The sequence below is a fragment of the Echinops telfairi genome, unplaced genomic scaffold (genome assembly GCF_000313985.2).
Source record: "Echinops telfairi isolate 266 unplaced genomic scaffold, ASM31398v2 ScPeMD7_24;HRSCAF=84, whole genome shotgun sequence".
Taxonomy (NCBI): domain Eukaryota; kingdom Metazoa; phylum Chordata; class Mammalia; order Afrosoricida; family Tenrecidae; genus Echinops; species Echinops telfairi.
Window position 1 is genome coordinate 6,557,221 of NW_022103921.1, and position 9,978 is coordinate 6,567,198.

Sequence of the window (9,978 nt, forward strand, 5' to 3'; positions counted from 1 at the left end):
CATGATAGTGGTGGGGAGGAAGCATTCAAGAACCAGAGGAAAGTTGTATGTTTCATCATTGCTACCCTGCACCCTGACTGGCTCATCTCCTCCCCTCAACCCTTCAGTAAGGGGTTGTCCAGTTGCCTACCAATGGGCTTTGAGTCTCCACTCTGCACTCACCCACCTTTACAATGATATGATTCTTCGTTCTTTGATGCTTGATGCCTGATCCCTTCAACAGCTCGTGGTCACACAGACTGGTGTACTTCTTCCATGTGGGCTTTGTTGCTTCTGAGCTAGATGGCCGCTTGTTTATCTTCAAGACTTTAAGACCCTAGACGGTATATCTTTTGATAGCCGGGCACAATCAGCTTTCTTCACCACATTTGCTTATGCACACGTTTGTCTTCAGTGATCATATCGGGAAGGTGGGCACCCACTGGTATGACTTTTAGTTCTTTGATGTGTGATAAAGAGGAGCCCTGGGGGTGCTGTCAGGTAAGTGTTGGATTGCTAACCACCAGGCCAGAAGTTCAAACCCACCAGCTGCTGTATTGGAGAAAGACGAGGCTATCTACTCCCATAAAGATCAATAGCCTCAGAAACACTATGTAAGATCACCATGGGTTGAAAATGGCTATGGCAGTAGCTTCAATGTATTGGTTTATGTTTTACAGAGATGGTTAGGTACTTCATTCATGCTAACTAGATAGCCATGTGGTATTATTTTCCTACTACTTGAAATACGTCTGTTAATTCTCTTACTTTCATATATTTGAAGAAGTCTTCATTTCATTTTTTATTACGAAAGACATTTTCTCTTGTTATGAAAGGCTAGGCTGACCTATTTTCTTTCAGTCCTTACAGATATTATTCCACTATCTTCTGGAATGTCTCGTTTCCAATGAGAAGCCTGTTGTCATTCTTAACCCCTGCTCCTCTGTTAGGTTACCTCCTTTTCCTCTGGCTGCTTTAAAGCGTTTCTCTTTATCATGGATTTTAAAGTAATTTGATTTTGATGTGTCACAGTGTTTCCTTGGCAAGACTCATTGTTCTTTGATCTAAGAACTTTTCGTTTTTATCAAATCTGGGGACATTGCTGGCCTCTATTTTGCAAGTGTGTCTCCTGTAGCTCCCCCTTCATGCCGGAGGACTCCTGGATCTCTTGAGGTTGTTCTCGGTCTCGTGTATGCTCTGTTCATGGTGTCCTTCTGGGCTGTCTTTTCCATGTTTCATTCTGGGTAATTTGCACGGCGGTGTCTTCAGATTCACTGATCTGTTCTTATGCCATGTCGAATCCTCCAGGAATCCCGCCAGTGGATAGGTGTATATATTTATCCCAGACATTTTACAGTAAAGCCGGTGAAAGCCAGAACCCGTGGAAAGCATACCTCTGCCAGAGAAGGAAAACGTAACTATTTTCCACTGAAATAAACAAAAGAAGGTGGTAAGGCTGAACCCTGTCAAAGACAGAAAGCAAGGTGGCCCTGTTACGTTCTGCCTCTCACAAGGGTCATGGATAGAAATGGATTTGTATCTTTTTTGGCATTTCCCATGTTTCCCCCCTCAATTTTCTTGAGCATATGGAACCCTGGCGGTATCGTTGTTATATTCTGCACTGCTAACAATGAGATAAGCGGTTCAAAACCACCAGCAGTTCTCCAGGAGAGAAAGATATGGGGCTTTCTAGCCCCGTATCGAGTTACAGTCTTGGAAACCCAGAGAAGCAGCTGAGTCTGAATTGAGTCGATGGCAATGAGTTTTGGGTTTTTCTGTTCTTAAACATATAGAATATAGCTAAAATAACAACTATTTCTGGGTCTGTTTCAGTTCATTGATTTTCATCGTCATCATTTTCCTGTTGCTTTGGGTGCCTGCTAATTCCTAAATTAGATGTCAGGCATTGTGAACTTTGCCTTGAAGGCCTACTTTTAATTACTACCTAATTTTTAATTCACTTCCTGTTGATTTTCCCTCTTACTACCGAGCAAATACTCTTCTGAGTACTTTACTTCATGCCTCAGGTACTGTGAGGTTTTTCCACTTGGACTGGGCGGAAGCCATGTTATTTCTGGGTCTAAGTGAGCTCCCAAGACTGAGCTGCCTGTTCAGTGCTGCCGGTTCTTTCCCAGCCTCTGGTAATTTCCTCACAGACATACACTGAGCCGACCTCAGCTGAACACAGAAGGGGGACCCCCTGCAGGTCTCAGACTCTCTTATCCGGTGTGACTGTCTCACGCCCCACAGCTCTCTCCTCACCAGCAAACCCAAGCCACCACGGCCTCCTCATCTCCTCATCTCCGACTCGTCACCTCTCAGGGGCTCTCGTGATCTCTAGGGAGACATGCGAGGGCCCACGTTGCCTGTTTTCCTGTGTTCACATACCACTGCTCAGCGCTTCCTTTTGTTCAAAGTCTGAAAACCCTGGCTTCTTATGGGTTTTGTTGTTGTTCTTATGTTTTGTTTTCATGTGAAAGAAGAAATCTGCTCTGTTGTGGCCAGCAGCTAAAGACCCTGCAATTCTTCAGTAGATAACTGCCGATACCTTGTGAAGCCCAGCATCAACTTGAGAGAGCCGTCGGAAGTGATGTGTTGGCATGGGCTGCCCTGCCGCTGCTGTGTTTGTAGTTGCAATGGAAATCACGGGCTCACGGTCACCCTTGTTCTGAAGAACGAAATGTGTCCCAGTCCTGGGCCACTTTCCCAAGGGTTGTAGGCTGGCGTCCACTGATGTAGCCACTGTGTATTTTGAGGACCTTCCAATGTAAGAGGGCTCATCTTCCCGCTCTGTGTTGAACAATATTTGTTGTTTTCATTGACTACGTGTTTCAGAAATGACATATATTTTTTGAAACATTATGCTTTAGTGATAAGAATCTCAGGCCAGCTCTGTTCTGCTTTGAATTTCCTGACATCTGAAAAGCTCGTTATAATATGAACCCTGTTCAGAGTTTTTACAGAAATGTCTCCAGGAGTCATACTTTGTCTGATAAAGTATCATCTGCAACATGGATATGAAACTACATCGGTCCACTCCTATGTAGACTTTTTTCAATAAACATATTGAGTTTTTTTGTGGGGGGAAATTTGCAACAATTTGGAAAAACTGCATGCATAGCTAGAAATATTGAAAAAATGTTTTTAAAGTTATGTATGACATATGTCATAAAAATTAGATATGAATGCATAAAGTATACATAGATACTAGTCTATTTTAGGTTTTGCTACTATTAAATATACCACCCATCTATTATAAAGAGTTAAAATGTATCAAAACTTACATACCCATACATAGACTATCTATAGGGCCATTCAAAGTCGTCAGAAATGTAAACAAAGATGCAGTGTTAAATCACAATTGCTTAGAACGCACAGTAGTACACACAGTAGCACTACTGTGATCATTTCGGCATCACTTCTGGTTGCTATTGCCATGAGCTCAAGTGTTGCACGTATACACTTAACACACTGTGTGGCACTAATCACTTTTGAGTGTGTAGTTTGTGTCTCTCCAGTAAATTGCATAAGCCAGTAATAAGTGATCACTCTCGGTTGTTGCCTGTTTTTCACATTGTTTACTGTGATACCATAAACTTGGTCCAACCAGGGCACCCATCTGCTGGGAGTGCTCCCGCAAGGCATACGTAGTACTCCCGTCCCTCCTCGGACTTGTACAGATAAGACAGTGGACAGGCGTCTATAGTATTGTTGAAGAAGAAGAAATGACGGCTAGTGCATAAATGCCATCAGCAGGGATTTTTTGGGGTTTGCATCCACACGGTCGCAGTGCCACTACATGTACAGCCAGTTCTTTCAGGAGTTGATTTCAGTGGATCGCACACATGTGCTCATTTAGCCATTTATCTGGGCAGTAAAGAGCCTGTCATTCCCCCTTACCCCATGAACCAGTGAGAGCTGTGTGCACAAACCTCCCTGTCCCAGTTGGTAATTGGGAAATTGTTCTCTGGTTAGAAAGCTAGCAATTGTGTGTGTGTGTGTGTGTGTGTATCTGGAGACAAAGACCTGTGTGTGTATGTGTGTGTGTGTATCTGGAGACAAAGACCTGAAATGAATACTTGTTGAGGGCAGACAGCAATAGATAGATTCAAGGAAACCAAGAGTCTAAGGAAGGCAAATATGTGGATGCCTCCAACTTGAGGCACGTTTGGCGATGGGGAGCGGTAGGGATGGTCCTTGGAAAACAGCACGCCCTACGTGGCTTGTCTCCCTACACAAAATGTTGAATACAACTAGTAGTGTTGGAAGGCAGGAGAGCAAGCAGTTTAGCCCCTCTCCTGCCAGCACGCCCACCGCTCCCCAGTCCTGTTTGGTGGAATGGAGATCTGGAATTTGGACCCAGCCCCAGGCTGTTCTATTTCAACAGAGGATTTCCAGCACAGTGGATTTCGCAAACGCCATTGAAATGGGGAACCTGTTGGGAGGGTTCTATTTAATTGCGCAGTGTCCCCCAAATATGTTCAACAAGGTGGCCTCACTGTCCAAATGCACAATTCTACGTAGATGAGCCCACCTCACTGCCATCAAGCGGATTAGGACTCAAGGTGACCCTTTAGGGCATAGTAGAACTGCCCCTGCGGGTTTACACGACTGGAACTTTCTACAGGAAGGGAGAACCTCATCCTTCTCTCTCTAACGAGCTGACGGGTGTGAATTACTGACTCTGGACCCCAAGGTATCACCAACTATGCTACCAGCTCTCCTAAATGAATTTCGTTTAAAATGTTGATTCTAAATTCAGAGGAGAACTTGCCTAGTGAACTGTATAAAGTTCCAGAAATTCTATCTTTTATCTTTGTACAAATGAATATGTCATTTTCAACCCCAACATTTCACTTGAGGGACTGAAAAGACAACTTTGTGTTCACCCACGGGCAGCGAAAGGAGCCATGGTGGTGCTGTTGGTAAGCAGGATGTTTGGGCAAAGTAAGGTTGCAGAAGTCAATTTCCTCCCCATCTATCACAATGGGAAGGCGCTTTGACGTAAAGGAAGCAAAGCATTGCTCCCATTTGAGGGATCAGAGTGGTGCTGCTGCAAACATCCAGGAGAGGATCTAAGCAAAATCGCAGAGTACCAGAGGAGAGGGGGCCTCAGACGTCAGCCTTTTCAGGAGCGATTCAACCCCAAGATACTTGACTTTCGGTTGGAAAAGCTCACTCTGGCATCCACACTTGAAGGTCTTCCTTGTATAACTCGACACCTCCCGCAAGCTAAACCAGGAAGTCAACACACCTGGCTGCTTGTCCTTTTTAGAGCTTTCTTGTCTGTCTGTCTGTCTGTCTCCTTTCAGAATGGAGTAGTTCTAGGTCAATGGTAATTCTACTCTGCTCAAAGGGATTGTAGAGTCTCAGAGCATCTTCTGAATATACGCTTCCCCATCCAGCTCAATACTCATCATTCTATTTATCTGACGTGTTTACTATCTTCAGACCAAAGATTATGATTTCTCTGACTTGTCCTAGCATGGTGGCTTATGGTTGATAGAAAGGAAATTCTTTTATATGCTCCTAAATTATTTTTGACTATTTGCCGTTTCCTAACATTCCACTGTTAGGACTCCTTCCACTGATTCACGCTGTTTCCTTTCATCGCTTCCATTCTCTCATCCTGAACAGAGCAACGACTGGACTTAGAAGGCGTTTGCTTTACAGTCAATAGAGCAACCATAAAGCTACCTTTTAAGTTATTTTTTGCACCAATGTTGTCATGTGTTTTTGTTTCGGTTCCCCTCACATGGTGTCTGCACTATGTTCCCTGGCACACTAAGGAAGGAAACATGCTTCTGACCCCGGGCCCTTCCTGTGCCATTGAATTCGGTAGCAATTTTATGCCAGAAGTCATTCTTGGTTTTGTTCAGGTACACGTTGAATATCCTGGAGGACATTGGCGATGGACAGAAGGTCAACGACGACATTATTGTCAACTGGGTGAATGAAACACTGAAGGAAGCAGGGAAACATTCGTCTATCTCCAGTTTCAAGGTAACCTTTCAAGTCTTCTCTGAGAGGCCCCCAGACCGTCTGCTCTCTTGATGGTCTGCACTCCATGTTAAGGTGACCTTCAATGTGAGCTACTGGAGACTCCCCTTCCCATTTTGATTTTTGAGGCCATGTTCATAGGCCATTTCATTGACAGATTTCTTGTACTCCACTTCCTGCCATCATTAGGAAGAACAAGGTTATCATTTTTTTGTATGCCCCACTTCCAACATTGCTCTTTCAGAGTAGCATAAAATCATGATTTGGGTTTCTAAAGTACCATGGTGAAATTTTGTAAATGGTGAAAAATAAGCATTTTTCTTTTTTGTTGTTGTTGATATTTCTCTTTTTTTATCACTTTATTGGGGGCTCGTACAACTCTTATCACAATCCATATATACATGCATTGTGTCAAGCACATTTGTACATTTGTTACCCTCATCATTCTCAGAATATTTGCTTTCTACTTGAGCCCTTGACATCAGCTCCTCATTTTTCCCCTCCCCCTCCCGCTCCCTCCTCCCTCATGAACCCTCGATAATTTATAAATTATTATTATTTTGTCATATCTTACACCGTCCGATGTCTCCCTTCACCCACTTTCCTTTTGTCCATCCCCCAGGGAGGAGGTTATAGGTAGATCCTTGTAATCAGTTCCCCCTTTCCACTCAACCTTCCCTCCACCTTCCTGGTATCGCTACTCTCACCACTGGTCCTGAAGGGATCATCTGTCCTGGATTCCCTGTGTTTCCAGTTCCAATCTGTACCAATGTGCATCCTATGGTCTAGCCATATTTGTAAGGTAGAATTGGGATGGGTTTGAACCACTGGCCTTCAGGTTAGCAGTCCAATGCTTACCCCACAGCCCCACCAGGCTACCTTTTTATTATACTCAGCCCAAACCCAATTCATTGACACCAAGTCCATTTGATTCATAGAGCCCTACAGGTCAGAGTAGAACTGCCCCCTGTGGATTTCCAAGACTTTAACTCTTCAAGGGACTAGAAAGCCCCATCTTTCTCCTATGAAGTGATACATGGTTTCAAACTATGCACCTTGTATTTAGGAGCCCAATCCACAACCCACTACTCCACCAGGGCTCCTTAGGTCATACTGACTCAACGGCAACAGGTTGGTCATATTAGTTAATCACAAAATTGCCCTTACTGACTCCATGGACTGTTCCCCTTTCCTGAGCTCTGCAATAGAGAGAATTCTCTGAAGCTTGTGTCCCTCTGCCCTTCATCACTGCCCCCGACAATGTCCTCTGGAAGGTCCTCCCAAAGTGTTGCAAAGGCTTCTCTGGGCACCGCTCCTCTTCTTTTGCTCTTGATTTGGTTTTTTTTTAATGACTCCATCCTCAGTCTATCCCTAATTTGCCAGTCATTAAATTAGGCAAATTCCATTTCCACCTCTGTGCTTTTCTCAGGAACCCTGGCAGCATCATGGGTAGGTTGCTAACCAAAGATTCGGCAGTTCAAACACATCAGCAGTTCAGTGGGAGAAAGGATCTGGTGATCTGCTGTCAGAAAGAGCACCTTGGGACAGTCCGCCACTGTCACTGTGAGCCAGAATCTCCACTGCACCTGAATGGAGCGACACGCTGTTCTCTAGTTACGAATAAGCCCCACCTGTTGGCAGACCCGAGACTCTGGGACATGGAGACCCATGAATGCACTAGGCTTCTAGCTAAAGGGTTGGAGGTTCATACAGAGGCACCTCAAAATACAGCCCTGGAAATTTGCTCCCCCAAAGTCCTTCAACATCACCTGGAGCGCAGTTTGGTGTGCAGCACATGGAGTTGCCATGAATCCGAATCGGCTTGGCCACAACTGGTGTTTGGGTTGGCAGATCATGGGGTTTTCTCTCCTTGGTGGACCGCCATGAGTCCACTGATCCTCCTGCAGACACTGCAGTGGGTTTGAAGCATGATATAAAATGCTGGGACAGAGAACATTGGGCGCCATGGACACAGCGCCAGGCCAGGCAGAGCTGGATGGCACTGGGCTGCTCTGTGCCTCCGAGACTAAATGAAGCATCATTCAATCTGGGCAAAGGTGTTCCTAAGAAGCCAAGAGGCAAGATGTCGTCATATGCATTTTTGTGCAAACTTGCCAGGAGGAGCACACGAGAAGCACCCGGATGCTTCTGCCTGTTTTTCAGTGTTCTAAGGGCTCAGAGAGGAGGGAGACCATGTCTGCTAAAGAGACGGGGAACTGAGAAGACATGGCCAAGACAGCCAAGGCTTGTTATAAAAGAGAAATGAAAATGTATATCCCTACTAAAGCAGAGAGAGAGGAAAAAAAGAACTTCAAAGATCCCAATGTACCCAAAAGGCCTCCTTTGACCTTTTTCTTGTTTTGTTCTGAGTCTCGCCCAAAATCAAGGGCAAGCACCCCACCTTGTCCATTGGGGACATCGAAAAAGAAGGCGGGGGACGTGCAGAATACCACCATGGCCAATGACAAACAGCCTTAAGAGAACAAATATGAAATATGAAAACGGTCTTTTTTCTTTTTTCTACAGTTGTTAACTCTCGATTGAGTGGATCTTTAGATAGCCCTGTCCTGGTGGTCATTTCAGTAGCTGCTAACCTTGCCTGGTACGGGATGGGGGCTTGAAATTGCCACGGGCATGTAGAGCAAGTCCTTGCTGGGGCACAGCACAAACGAGTTCGATGTGGTGATGGAAGGCTTGGGTTTTTTGTTTTTGTTCGTTTCTCTTCAGTTGTCTCTGATGCAGGTTATAGAAAATAATTGTAGTTCTGTTAACCAAATACCACTCTGTAATTGCAGAAGAACATGCTGCAACTGTTTTGTTGAGATTCTGAATGTGTCTAAGTAAATACTTGGGGGAAACAATTATTAGTATTGTGGTCCTTTGTCTAGACTTGTTATGCGTTGTCCTGGAAGGAGAAGCTCGTCTTTTTGCTTTTTCCATGTTGGGGCCCCATGAATCACGGACACGGTCCATCCTTAAACATACAGTCCCCTGGAGTTTGGGGCTTCTTTCTCTTTAAACTTTCCTCTCCATCCCCTGCCTACCCACAATGGGGTCTGTTTGAGCCCCACACCCAAAAACCCCAAAAGGAAGCTCACTCCCATCACGTCAATGCTGACTCAACCAGGGCTCCAACTTTGCACACCGCGCCATGTAAATCACATACTGAAGAGGAAAAATCATTCATTTCCCCTAAGCCAAATCGATGTATCTTTCGTTATCATTGTTAGGTACCGTCAAGCCAGTTCCGACTCAGAGACGCTTTATATAGTAGAAAGAAAACTGCCCAGCCTGCACCAGCCTCCCAATTGTTCTTATGTTTGAGCCCCATGTTGCTGCCATCTTGCTGAGGGCCTTGGGTTGTGTTTAAAAACAACAACAAAAACCCTCCTTTTCTTCTCTCTGTGTAGGACCCGAAGATTAGTACAAGTCTGCCCGTTCTGGATCTCATCGATGCCATTCAGCCAGGTTCCATTAACTATGACCTTCTGAGGACTGAGAGCCTGGATGAGGAGGAGAAGCTCAACAATGCGAAGTACGTAAACGACCCTGACGGTGGGTGGGCAATGAAGGAGTTCAAAGCAAGCGTTCAAGTGGGCAATGGTCAGTAAAGGGGTTCAAGGCAAAGGTCATTCCCAAGGGCGGAGCAGCTGCCACCTGTCAGATGACTCCAGCAGAGCCCAGAGCTGAACAACTGCAGTATTCTTAAGAGCCCAAGGGGGCTTGTGGCCTGCTTATGTCGATCAAGGTTTACTGGAACATAGCCAGGCCTGTCCATCTGTGTCCTGTGGTTTCTTCCCTACTAACCACAAGGCAGAGTTCCGTAGTTTCAACAAAGTGCTCGAAACTTAACTATACACTGCCCGATCTTTACGGAGCATGCTTGCCGACCCCTGCTTCCGAGGGACACCTTACTGACAGCGGGACTAGAGCTACCAAGTGACCTGTGCCCAGTGGCCCTGCTCGAGAGCCCAGCCTCGTGTGCCTGTCCCTCTGCTC

General features: G+C 45.3%; 1 protein-coding gene across 1 annotated transcript in view; it reads left to right on the forward strand.

Annotated features, from left to right (window-relative positions):
• LCP1 (lymphocyte cytosolic protein 1) overlaps window positions 1-9,978 on the forward strand; it is an 85,203-nt gene that overhangs the window by 70,850 nt on the left and 4,375 nt on the right. The window contains exons 14-15 of the mRNA XM_004714093.2: window positions 5,859-5,982; window positions 9,390-9,514. Coding sequence (XP_004714150.1) covers window positions 5,859-5,982; window positions 9,390-9,514 — 249 coding nt within the window. The remainder of the gene's footprint in view (window positions 1-5,858; window positions 5,983-9,389; window positions 9,515-9,978) is intronic.